The 14,268-nt window shown below is 36.4% G+C and overlaps 1 protein-coding gene across 1 annotated transcript in view; it reads right to left on the minus strand.

Annotated features, from left to right (window-relative positions):
* The window catches only part of FREM2 (FRAS1 related extracellular matrix 2), a 122,852-nt gene that overhangs the window by 9,089 nt on the left and 99,495 nt on the right, over positions 1 to 14,268 (minus strand). Inside the window, exons 15-18 of the mRNA XM_032206794.1 lie at positions 13,370 to 13,501; positions 12,425 to 12,756; positions 2,708 to 2,900; positions 826 to 930 (exon numbers count right to left, since the gene is read on the minus strand). Of these exons, the coding sequence (XP_032062685.1) occupies positions 826 to 930; positions 2,708 to 2,900; positions 12,425 to 12,756; positions 13,370 to 13,501 (762 nt within the window). The remainder of the gene's footprint in view (positions 1 to 825; positions 931 to 2,707; positions 2,901 to 12,424; positions 12,757 to 13,369; positions 13,502 to 14,268) is intronic.

Genomic DNA, 14,268 nt, shown 5'->3' on the forward strand with positions numbered 1-14,268 from the left:
CAGGGAACAAAACATAATTTCTCTTAGCAGTGTAACTCTTTCAGCTCTACCATTTTTAGCACAAAAGCTAAAACTCTGAGGACAGCTGAGAAAAAGCAGAATCACTATGAAGGAGTTATACAGGTTAATAAAACTGAGTTAAACTAACAGAGATTTCTTAAAATGATTTTTTCCTTCCCATTATTGTTTGGCAGATTTAATTTAGTTAGATAATCTTTTCCATTGCCAGCATTCATGCTCAGACTTATGTCTGGACAGAGAGGCTTACACCTGTGATTATTCGGAATAAAGGCAGTGGGGTTTAAACAGATTAAATTGCAGGATCAGGTCCTCAGTAATAACTAATTGAATGGCAGTGAGAATGTTTTATTAACAGAGTGATACAACACTTTTACAAGACCTTTTCTTACTCTTTGCAAAAAGGTCTAAATAACATAGAAAGGTTGTGAATTGGAAAATAAATTTTAATCCTAAATCCCTAGGGCAACATACATAGATAGTTAATCTTAGCTTTTGGATTAAAAACATCTATTCATAGATCCCTAGTGGACAGAACTTCATGAAAAGGCTGATTTATGAAAGGTGAAGTGGAACTACTTGCTTTCTATCAAATTCAGATATATTTCATTAAATTTGAAAGTCTGAATACAGTCATCAATGACACGTAAAAAGTCCCAACCAAAGAATGAATCCTTAGCTGGAGAGGCACAGTGCGTTAAAAATTCAGATTTCAGCAGCAGGAATAACAAAAATGAAAGATACAAAATTTTAGAGAGGTGTCTGTCTTTGTTTTTACAGCACTGCTAAACTGTAGATTAAGCTTACCTGGATGGGACATCACAAACAGACCATGAAACCGGGCTTCAGTCTTGAAGTTGACAACCAAGCGCCCCTCTTCACTAATACGCATGCTGGTTGGGTACAGAGAACCTGGCAGCAGAAGCCAATCAGTAAAGATCATTCCATTTGCAGATGACAAATAAAATCACACTTCTACAAAACACTGGCTCCAGTCTTTTCCTTTTCTTTTGTCTTATCAGCTGTTTGGGAAGGTTGGTATCTTTTGAGCTTACTTAACAAGAGTTGTCTTAAACAAGAATTTACATTGTGGGACCTAGAGTTTTCACAATGCTTCAGTTTTCCAAAGTACATACTTCCCTGCAAAGCCATGGTTTTACATATGTTATCACTGTTAGAGCATGTTATGCTATCATACAAGAGCATCATCACACTGATGCTCTTGTAGTCTGAGGAAAGTCCACAGGATAGATGGCAGTTGTATTTAGGAATAGCATGCCAGGAGGTTCAGTAGAAGGGAAAATACTTTTGTTTTCACCAGAGATTCAAGCTGATTTCTACCAATAAAAGCTGTGTCAAAGATGCTCTTTATGAGTGCCTCCCTGCCTATTGTCCCAAGGCAGCACCCACCAGCATTGTGGCAGTAGCAGTAGTTGTGGCTTCCATGGTAGTCTGCTTATGGGTACGTGCATCAGTGAAACTCATTCTGATGGGCTTTGTATTACTGGAGATTTCTGGCACTGTAGTAACTCTCAGTAATCCTGCCCAAATGGGACTGGTAAATGTTGGGCATCTGCCCTCCACTACCTCAGTGTGTTTATCACGTGTTTTGTACTTCTTGTTTTCAAAGACAGCTGCTGATGTTCAGTATCTCCACAGACGGGGCCACCAGCTTCTTAAGCAGACAAATAAAAAATTAAAGCATCAAAGGCGAGAAAATAGTGGCATATATGAACCACATAACTGCTGAGACTGAGGATTAGATCTGGCTCTTATCTGGTGACTGATAAGATTTGTGGCATGTGGCTTATTTTTTAGGCATGGCCTGGTTCATTCCTCAGTTACATTCATTCTTCATGCACTGCAGATTGCCTTTGTCACTGCATTTCCTGCTCTTACCATGAGGACAGAAATTGAGAAGCAATGACTTCTGCAGTTTAGACACAGAGTTTGCAGAAACAAAAACGCTTGATGTTCAAACAAGGGTTCTGAGATTGTGTAAGTGTACATACATAACTATAGCTGGCTTCACCTGTATTCTACCTAAGGTAGGGACAGATATGGAACAACAAAAGCTTAATTCTGGGCACTGCTATGTAAATTTGTATATGAAGAGCAAAGCAGCACATACATGCCAGTACACATGTTAAAATTTCACAGATATCTGTACGTCGTTTAAAAAAAAATAAATCAATTTTCTTCAAAGATAAATTCTCTAATGATAGATTTGACGTGTTAACTAACTATAGTCACATCATTTATCATCAGTTTCTATTAAATTTAAAGAATGTTTTACTTATACAGTTTACTACTCTAAAGCATAGGACAGGTTATTATACCCATTATGCATTTCTGTTTCTTTTGAATGTTTCACAATGAATGCTTTTAAAATATCAAAACCAAAAAGTTAATTTTGTGTACTTGAGACACAACAAAGCAGTTATTTTCCCTTGCAATAAAAAAATTGATATCAACTTAACATGGATTTTATAAACAACCCAATAGAGAATTTGGAGCGCTAGGCAACAACTGACTGTTTGCAACTGATAATAAAAGCAATTTTTAAAAGATTTTTTTTTTTTTTTTTTTTTTTTTTTTAGTATTAGAATGATTGAAAGGTTATCTAACTGTTTGCAAATTACATTCTCAGTAACAGAATGAGTCTGATTGAAAATAATCTGACACCCACCTTGGAGCTCTGCTTCAGGTGGGCTCCCAATCCCGTCCTTCCACAGGATGGCAGTATCATACACAAAAGTGAGCCTGAGCTCAGACTGCAGATCGAAATGCTGCCAGCCTCCTACACCCACCGGAGAGTGGAAAACGTAAGAGACATACAAGGGGACTCTCAATGTGACATAGGACTGTACTAGGTTGAGAACCTACGAAAAGAAAAATGATTTCTTTAGGTTAGAGGTGAGGAAAGGCAGTATTATACAGGTAATTCTAATGCAAGAAAAATAGAAGACATAACTTGAAATAAATATTGTGGCTGAATCATATTTCAATAGGTTTCATCTGAGCTTAGAGCCTTTGAAGTTCCCTTTTTGTATTTCAAACTGAGTATGAATTCTGATACATAAACCCCTAAATTCTGACTCTTCATTTTTATTTTTGTAAGTACATAAATAACGTCTACATCTTAACTCTTCAGAAATTTTTAAAATATTCTTTTGCATTTGCTCTATCCTTCCCCCATAACTAACTCTTTTGCTTACACTCTTTTGTAACCCTTCTGTAATAAGCTATACTGGAAGACCCTGAATTTGCTCAGAGGTCATTGCAAGACAGTCCTTGGACTGTACTTACTCAGCTCTGGAACTATTTCTTCCTTTGTGCATGGATAGCAGTGAGCATACTGCATGCAAATGCACAAATTTGTTTATCACTATCCAGAGGAACTAAAAATGATGTGCAATTTAACACAGATTTATAAGTAGACCTTCTATGAATATGTTGTACAAAACAGTAGCATTGATTACCAATTAATTATTATCAGATAATCAAAAAATCTCTCTATATAGCATATTTTGATCAAAACAAAACAAGAACAGTGTCAGTAAACTGTCAACTCTTAAGACAGCTCTTATATGATATATGAATCCATCCATTTTTGAAGCAACTTACAAATATTTTTCTATTCACATCTAATTGAAAATGTGCAATACAGATCCTTTTAGAACACTCTGGATTGTCTTACAAAGAGAAAGAAGGGAAAGCATTGAGATCATCTCCCAAAGGGAGAATTTCAAAAGCATAAGTGGTGTTAAACTCCCATTTACTTCCAGTAGAAACTGTGTACGTATCTGACATTTGTAATCTGAACATTTCCCCAGAGTGATTACCTTACAAGTTTTTAAAGAGTGTTTTTGCACTATTAATTAAAAAAATAAAAAATAAAAAATAAAAAAAAAACAAAAGATCTTTACAAGCTATATAAAAAACAAACTGTTTTGGGGTTCACCCAGTGGCACATTAGGGGGCTGAATGTCCATTACCTTACAACTGTTTTACAAATGCTGGGCAAAACTTTTAATAATACCGTGGAATGACAAATTTACTGCCGGAACAAACTAACTACTCTGAACTAATAAAGGAGATCATTATAGCAAATGTTCATAGTTTCAACAGCCTACATTTTTACGCATGACACTTTTTGATTTACGTACTATGCTACCAAAACACTATCTGCTTACAATATGTGCATCATTCCATAAGATGTGTTAGCATTTAGACACTAAGCAGTCTGGAAATACACAATGCCATGCAGAAAAACAGCCTGGCAGGTAATATGAGACATTGCAGTTGTAGATGATTTTATATTAATTCTTCTTTGTTGGTTTTACACAAACACAATCAAGATTTTCTGTTTGGAACTATTTCGAATTTCTATATTAAAAGAGTTTTCTTTTCTATATTTGTATGAAAGACAAATTGAAGTTAGAAAATATTATCCTTCAGTCCTATTTAAATTGCACAGACAGGGGCAACTTAATCTTTGGGAACGTACGTGTATATCCAAACAATTATTTCAGATATGAATTTGCTAAATTATTCCAAATAACAACATAGAATGCTCATTTCTATCAAGAAAAATGCAGCTATGATGCAAATCTACAATGCATCTTGGCTTGTCCTTGATTCAGGAGTAACCTTGAAAATTTGTCATTTCCTAGAATGGTATCAAGAGCTAAATACAGTTGCTTGCATAAGAAATGTGTCGCTATTGAAAAGTCATCCCAGAAAAATACATTACCTCTTCTCTGTGCATTTGCTTCACATCTGTATGTTGTACAGGAAGAATTAGAAATTAAAGCCAAAGATCTGAAATTCAGTTTGCTTACAAGGATGAGGCAAAGATACATGGAAGAAGAGTTAATGTATGATCCTCTTGAAAAGAAGCATACATAATGCTTAGTGATAATGTAGAGGAGGACTGGAATATCACCCAGAGAGAAAGTAATGACCTTGAGGACTACAATAGTAGAACTGAGATTAAATTTTATAGTATACTTCAGTATACGGTAATAGAAACTAGTGACAAGGATTTCTGGCTGAAATGAAAGACATTGGTTAGAAAGAAAAGAAGAGAAAAAAATTTGGCATGTGAGTTGATCACATCATAACTATGACCTTCCTACCCTGCCCAAGTGATATGATCCTAAGATAAAATGAAGAATGGAGTGGAAATTAGAAGCATGCATGCCATTATTCAGAGTACTAGTGAGAGCTTATCTGGTACAGCTTTGATCATCCATGCTTGAAAAAGCCTAATTTGCATTGTAGACTGTAGAAAAAGGATCAACATAATCACAGGAATGGAAAAACTATTTTATGAGAAGAGACTAAAATAGCCGGCTTGCATAGTACAACAGAGGTTAAGAGGGACTCAGAAGTCTGTCTATATACATGTCAGGAAATGAATGGCAAAGGGTTTCTGATGATGAAAAATGATGCTGACATGGGCATAAGATGGACACGAGAAATACAGCTTAGAAATCAGATGAATTTCTAACCCTCATTGTGGTGGTACTCAACAAGAATAGTGAAGCCACGAAATGCTACTAGTTTTTAGATAAAGTTTACCAGTTTGGAACCTCATTTATATAAAGAGTTAAGGCCTCTGACAGTAGTGACCTGAACAATGTGACCCACAAAACCTATTCTAGTTCAGTATCTTATGCCACTTTGAGTAAAAAAAACCTTCTTTCAAAGCTGTTCTTGATTATCCAGTATGAGGTATCACTGTTCGTGTACTCTGTACATGAAGAAATCCATTAATGGGGTCATAAGCCACAATTTAGACTTGTTTTGCACCCATTCAACGTAAGCGCACTGTTAGGAAGCTCAGCTCATTTGTACTGGTGGAAATCTAGTAGTAAGATACCTTCTGGAGAAAGTCTGCCTGAAACACTGCTCCTTTGCCATATGTTACCACTGCTCTTCAGAAAAACCTGAAATTATAGTGCTAAGAAATTGACCATAGAATTTAGAAGACTCATTTTTTTTTATTTCTTTTTTTTTATATTTTTTATTTTTATTTTAGCAAAACTCATATGAGATGTCTGGGAAGTGGAGTTGCTTGCCCCAACCAAGGAATTTATTCATATGGATAGCATGTCTATATGCTTCCATCAGCATGGCTGCCTTTAAGTGTCATTCATGGCACATAGGGAGAGGAAGGAGCTCTTGTTAAACCAGCTGATTGTGTTTTTATGCACTCAGGTCCTTCTTGAGGCATTCATGGATTTATAGGTGTGGAGGAAAACCTGTATACTGATAGCCAAACAGATATTGAATAAATAGTTTACTTATATTAACAGTAACTTAAAGCTTACAAGGCCATCTCATTTTTTGCTGAAAAGCAAAATGCCACAAGGGGAAAATTACTCTTCAGTGGGCAGAACAGAAAAAAAATCTCAATACGCTACATGAAACACAAAGAACCTTCTTCATATAATAAAAATAAAAAATAAGGAAATTAACTGCAGAGGAAATCTGTCAGAGTCAGTGAGAAGAAGCCCCCAACAAGTGAATCAATGGAATGTGTCATGCAGATGGAGAAGCCTTGCTTCTCTAACCCTCTTAATAATGCTGTTTAGGCAAACATGAGAAAACATTCTTTCCATTGAGTTATCTTTATTTTCCAGCACTGCCTGCAAAGCCTATTGAGAGTAGCCAGCTGTTCATATTTTATCTCAATGTGACACTGATGAAACCAAAACGGCACTTAGCACTGTTTAAGTGTAAGAAAAGCTTAACTGCTGTGAAGAGACAGAACAGGTGCACTGTATATCTATGCATTCAATGCACAGAAGATTTTAGAAATTGCATTGACAAACTTTTATTTATTAATATTAGTTTTATCCAAATGTGTGTAACTTATAACCTTGTGATACTAGGAGAGAAATAGTGATTACAGCCACACCTGACCTAGATTGGGAAAATTGTGTCTCATATTCTGTGGCAATGCCAGGTCTGCAGAACCTGAGAAGACAGAAGACAAAAAGTGTTCCAAGCATGGAACAGACTCTTACAATTACTATCTGAAAAAAAAAAAAAAAAAAAAAAAAAAGTAGATTGAAAGTCATTCAAACAGATTATCTCAAAATTTGTTTGTGTGAGAGAAGAACATGATTTATACTGGATATCAATATAAGAAGTAGACATGCATACATGATCTTTACAAGATAAATTATCACAAACCACAAAATCTATTTTTGAACATTGACAATTCCCATTCAAGACTTAGAAAATATGAATGGTGTTTCTATAGGTGTTCTTCTTTTGTTCCTCTTTCTGATGCAAGCTGTCAAACTTCATTAAGTAAAAAACAAAAACGTAATTAGTTTGAGCATCTGTTATGTAACAAGAATATTCAAAACAAAAACACAGTCAGGTTTGGGGGCATGGACTCTGTCTTACATTTATACATATATTTATTTATCTGGCTTACACTTCTAGAGCACAGAACTTGGCTGAGGAAAATGATTTTATAGCTTTGGGATGTGATTAGTAGCAGTAGGAGACTGTGTGTGTGTATGTGTGTGCACATGCTCTGTTAGTACTCATAAGATCAGAATTAGAAACTAGAAATAACACAGTTTCACATTTTATATTTAATGTTCTAATGAAACAAACTTTTAATGAGAACCATGTTTTTCCTTCAAATTACTCTAAGCCTGATTTTCTCTTGCATTTACTTGCTGTCTGCAAATCTGAGTCACACAAGCTTAACAATGTTATCAGCTAGCTGTTTACACAATAACAATATAGCAAAGCTAAGATTTGGCCCTAAGATGGAAGATAGCCAGGTAGGTCACAGGTGAAATGCAAAGCAGGTTTGTTTAAAGAAGTCTGAATGGAGAGGAGAATGCAATCCAGCATCGAAATGCCAGCTCCTTGAAATGTTTAACCTCTGGCTTTGTTACACAGCTGGTGTGTTAACTTTGTAACAGAGTTTTTTCTTCATAGCACTTACTGAATGCATGTGTTTGCAGCTGGGGAAGAAAAACAGATTGAATGTTATTGAGCTTCCATGTCAAGGGAATACAAACTACAGGGTTTTCTAACACTTGATCTTGGTGGCTTGTCTGAGCATAAAAATCTGAAAATACACACTTCTGTCCATCTGCATTTTACAGCATCTAGTTGAGAATTTCAGAAAACCTGGCCTTTCCTCTTAAAATACTATTTTGTTAAAACTGGAAATAGACTGTTTCCGTGCAATAAAATACTCTGTCTGCAAGCTGCCTCATATAAGTTGAGGCAATATATTAGTAATTTTAAAATCTGTTTTCAGACGGGATTTCCAAACACCTCAGTACCATCATAGCATGTGTACCATAAATATGAACTGAACATACTGGAAGAGAAACATTTTCAGTTTTGTCCAGAAATAACTGCTTTTGTCAGAGAGCAAAACAGACTATTCAGCTGTACTCAATTACAGTAGCTTCAAGGTATTAATCTGTATGTTCAAATACTTTAGTGCATGTTTTTTATCTTTGTGTTTTGACTTGCTTAATTAGTTGTTAATAAAATCTGAATTGTAATTTCCACCAGGGAAAGCAACATCCACATGTAAATACTTGGCCAGAAACACAAAGAAGTCTTTCAATGCCAAACTGTCTGGTTATAGCAAATAGTTGCAAAGGCAGGAAATTAGATCAAATGATACTTCACACTCTATTGAATAAGACTAGGCCTACCCTTCAACATGTACTTCATTAAAAAATATTAAACAATAGTCACTTGCTTGGTTTTTACTATTTCGTTTTTTAATTTCCTTTCAAGGATATCTGGCATTATTCTAGCACCTGTGCCCTGAGAATCAAACAACTGTAGTGCTTGTCTCTTACAATGTTCCCATGAAATAAGGTCCAATCTCTATTAATTACCTGAAGATACAGGCAGATAACACTCATATAGGTGAGCTCCACCTATTTACAGCCCCAACGTACCCAAATATAGACCTTGAATTTCAAGTTGTGACTGCAAGTTGTCCAAAAGAAAGCTGTTGCTAAAGTTAAGCGACCTTAACTTTAACCAGAACAGAGCTATTACCCAAATGTATTAGTTCAATTTAAAGAGGCTTTATTTCTAAATATAAGTACCTTAAGCTGCACATCTAAATCCATATATAGATATATAGATGCTTAATTTTTCAGAAGTGGTAAATATGGGCAGAAACCAGGAACAAAGCAGCAAGCTGTATTCTGAAAGAAGTGCTGCATCTAACTCACACAAGGTTTGCTCATGCACAGAATAATTGCAAAAGAGAGTGGGTCACAAGCAAAAGGCCTCAAAGACCAAAAAAAAAAAAAAAAAAAAAAAAAAAAAAAAAAAGGAGGAAAGAAAAGAAACTGAAACCTTCCCTGTATGTATTATGACAGTTCATGAGTTCATGGGAACTGGCTAAGACAGCTGCACTCTGTGGCAAACACCAGGAGCACTGCCAGAAGAACTACGCCAGCTGCAGGTCTCCCACCTCACTTTTTGTTGACAAAAGCTCATCTTCTTCCCCTACTATTGGAGGAATTCCCATAAAGTGAAGGTCCACATCACACAAGATATTGCCAGTTGCTTTTGTGAATTATCTTTGTCTGAACCACGAGTGCTATCTTTGACCATATAGACACAGGAGAGCTAGAACTGCAAAGCAGAATTTTGAATTTAAAGATGTAGCCAAATATCTGGTAAACTCAAGCTAGTAAATTTGTAGTGGCAGCAGGATGTGGTAGGAGAATTTAATATTTCTTTATCTGTTCTGTCTGTATAATGGAAATTAAGCTTCCTTTGTGTGCTAAGAAAACATGGTGAAAACCATAGCTGCCAGCTTCCCTCTCACGGAGGAGGATTATTAATTGTTCACTGAAGGAGAAAAAACCAACAATGGTAACAACCACGGAGATAGGGCACTGACTGCCTCCCCTCTCAGCTGGAGGGGGTCATGTGAAGATAAAGACCAAACCTGGAGAAGAATTAAATGGAGGTGGGGGAAACAGGGAGGGCAGTGAAGCGCATACTGGCTGTGGGGCAATGCTTCACTGCTAGAAGTAATTCAGCTTGATATTTCACTTACCACTCTAACCTTTTAGCCACACCCTATGGAGCACTACAGGCTGACTTCAGCTGCAGTTTCATGGCTCTATAGCTCATGTTCATCCCTCTCTGCCTTGAAATGAGGGATCTTACATAAAGTACATAATGTATCCAGAGCTTAAAGCAAGTACATCTCTCTTCCTAAGATATATTATCATTTATGTATATCCTCCACAACCAAACATAGAGGTTCTTCATATTTACCAAAATACAGGGATGCTTCTTATTTCTTCCTCTGCTTATACCCATATGAACATACATAGGTTTTATTTAGACACACATTTGTCTAAATCAAGTGCTCAGCCTTTTCTCTATAGGACACAGAGTATTAGAAAAATTTAAATCAGGTCTTCCCTTTCACTGTGGGAGAAGTGGCTTGTGTAGGTGGCAGGATTGACTGACAGCTGTGTGGCAGCTCTGTGAGCCTGTGTGCTTATGATTGTGTTGTGTGGGAAATAAGAATATATGGCTGTATATTGTAGGTCTTCACGGGCATAAAGAGATAGTGAAAGGAATGATGAGTTGAAGCAATGAAATCATTCTAAGAACAGTGAAGAGTGCTGTCATTTTTATCTTGTGGGAATGTGAAAGGTTTACATCCCACACTCGCATGCCTTCCCCTCCCCTCTGACAGGTTCATGGTTATAGTGGAATGCACCTGTAGGAGGATCTGCTTGTAGCAGAGGGGCAATCCCAAGCAGATGCACCAACAGGGAACTCACAGCATCAAGGCAGATACCTTGAACTGGTCTCTGTAACAGACAAGGAACCAGGAGAGACAACAGAGCACTGAGATGCCATAACCATCAGGGTCTTCATATCTAAGAAAAGGCGAGAAGCTCCATTTTCTTCTGGTATTATATTTTATTGAGTACATAACATCTAGTTAAAAGGAGCAGGATTTTAGGATGTTAATCAAGGGCTAGAGAGAATCGGGTGTAATTTCTTGTCCTGCATATTGACTGTATGATCACTGACAGAGTAAGGTGGACTTTAAGAATGTAAATATTAAAAAAAAAGGGAGAAAATTCAGCTTGTCTGATTAGATATTTACATGTCCATTAGCACCTATGCTTTTAGTAGTAAAAAAAAGTTTTGCTACACATGCCTGTAGGTTTCTTTGGGCAACTGCACACTTTTCTCATCTGTAAGCACTACTCATGCTGTTTGGGATAGTCATAGTAAGAATTTGTGCTTGTAAGTCTACTCAGATTCCTAGTCAAATTGCACACCTGCTAAAAAAAACAGAGCAGTTATGGAGGTTTCACACAGTGGCTTCATCCTTTTCACAGTGGCTCAACAAGTGATGCTAGTGAGCCCAGTAAGTGATCTGGCTGTACCACACAACTATTGTGTTTAGAATGAAACAAGGTACTGCGTTTCCAGCCCTTCTACCAGCCTAATTCCCCAAAGGAACATTTCCATGTCATAAAGAATTGATCTTCATAGCTTCAGCTTTTGTACTCCAGAGCTTGAGTGGGATCAGACAGGCTTGTGCAGTAATTGCGTAAGGAAGACCTAGGGATTATCCTTTGCTGTCACTGTGCCAGAAAAAAAAATGCCACACCCTTTTATTTCCACATTACTATGGATATCTAGAAATCATTTGCCAAAGAACACCTGAAGATCTCTCCAATTCTCTTGTTTATAACCCTCAAACTACTTTCACAGCTCTGTTATTCAGCCACATTGACAGCTTCTCTGCTTAGTGACCACAAAATTTTCTGCTGGGTAATGCAAAACCACTGTGCTGTCTGCACTGGTGGGTCTTGTTACAGTGAGCAAGAGATTGGCAGTGCCAAGCAGCTGATAGGACACTGCAGTCAATTGTTATCAGCAGGATGACTCTTCACAATTTTTGTAAACTCTATTTTAAGGTACACAATGACTGATACTAAATACTCCAGCACTATCAATGTGCTAAAAGCAATCCTCAAGAAGGTTCTCATTCTAAGAAAAGACTGAAGTGGCTCACTGTACAATAAAAGTGGGATAGGTTGGTCCTAAAATATTTCAAAACTACATTGTGTGAAAATCATTGCAAATTTAATTCAATCTAAGTCTTTCTCTCAATTGTACAAGGATTTCATTTATAACACACTTACAGTGTTTAATGGACACTGATAGCTTTAAGAAATAAGCTGGTCTTAGGTGAAGACTTTATCTTGTTAAGAAAAAGAAGTAAGAACTCTTATTTTTAAACTACATACAAATAATTAAATCAATATAATCTTATAGATACTTTCCAAGGGAAGTCTTCCATTTTAAGAATACAGTACAAAATCAAGTTATAGGTTGGTACCTGTCCATCTGTCCCAATGGTGCCTCCACAATCTGTGAGGAGCTCGGACATGTCATAGTAGCTAACAAACTCCCATAAACAGGCTTCTAGATTCAAATTTCGGTAGAAGCGTAAGGTATTGAAGCCTCTAATTGTTGGGCTGTACTGGTAGGGAATGGTATCTCCAATCACATCTGGATTTTTGGTAGCGTCAGTCAGGAAACCATGGTGGGTCTTCACTTCTGTGTAATCCAACAAGTTGGAGCACTTATGGTTTCCAACCCTAGTTCCATCAGGGCTAAGTGTCAGCTCAAAATTGGAGAGCTCTCTTGTAGAAATAACAGGCAGCATGCCTAAAAAACATTAATTTATAGAACTATCACTATATTTCAGTGGTCAGAGTTCATTAATCTAGCCCCAAACTCTCAAATGCCAAAGATCTTACAAAATACTTCTGTATTCGGAACTCACGGTAATAAACGTAATTCAGAATTCAAAGAAAGATGATATACTGTGTATGAGAATATTATACCTTTGTATATGAAATACCAAATAGAATATTTTTAAATCTCCAATATATTTCTCATTCAGATTTTTGAGTGAATTTTACAGAAGCATGTAGTAATTAAATGGCTTCATATGTTTTTTTAATATATATATATTTTTTTTTGGTATAAGTATGGGCTTCAAAGGAATTTTACTTAAATGTAGGTCTAGCCCAATTTATGTAAACTATGAAATTAATATGAAAACCCTTAATCTTCACATCAAAGACTATGAATCAATGCAGTATCTTATACATCTTGTTGCAAACTATACTTGTACATTCATGACACTTTTCTCTGTTCCATGTGTTAAAAGATTATATCATGATTTTATGTATGAAAAATAATATGACTGATAGATTAGCTCAAATAACAGCACATTGTATGACTCCTCTCAACTCCACAGCTGATTTTGTCATACCATCAATATGTGGCATCGTGACTGTCAGTTTGATGAGATTGGCATAAGCTGGATCCTCTGGGCCAGTATAGCGCAATTTGGCAGAGAATGGTTCTGCTCCAACTACTCCTGACATACGAGGTTGACAGAGACCTAATGAAAAAAAAAGAGAAAGTAACTTTACTTTAAGTCTAGAGGAAATAATCCATACTTTGCCTTGCATTAATTTTAAACCATTTTTTTTCAAAACATACATGTTTCTAAAACAAGGAGAATTTTCTGGAATGACAAGTAAATGTTTTGGGCAGCATTTATCAGAGATTTGAATAGGAATTTATGTAAAAGAATTAAAACAGAAATCATTCATGATCAACTGGATCACATTTCCAGAACCCGGTGATGACTCTGCACCTGAAAATTTTCAGTTACACGTTGCAACTATACATGCAGAGTAAGTGTCAGGTACCATACAAAGGTGCTCAGAGGCATATGCATATTCCTTCCTTCCTTCCCAAAAACAAAGTTTTATGGATGATACCTGATCAGTATTCAACTGCTTTTGGCATATTCATGACTTCATAGGACTCTATAAGGACTCTATAAGCCTCCCTTTCCATAACTGACCAAAAAGTAGTTAGAATAATAGTGTCATAAACTAATTTTGGTTAGAAATATTCTCTAGAAATACTGTGTTCAGAATGGGGCCAACTTCAAAGCCAGATCAGGTTGCTCAGGGCCTAGTCCAGTAGGTTTTGAATTTCTCCAATGCTGTAGAATCTGTAACTTTTGTCATTCCAGGCTTAGTTTAACCTGTTCCAGGATTAGTCCTGGTTTATAGGACCAACAGATTAAGATTGCAAATGTATGATCAGAGATAAATGAAACTTCCAGATCATGTTGTACACAATCCTCAGAATTGT

Source organism: Aythya fuligula, chromosome 1 (assembly GCF_009819795.1).
Source record: "Aythya fuligula isolate bAytFul2 chromosome 1, bAytFul2.pri, whole genome shotgun sequence".
In the NCBI taxonomy this organism is placed as follows: Eukaryota; Metazoa; Chordata; class Aves; order Anseriformes; family Anatidae; genus Aythya; species Aythya fuligula.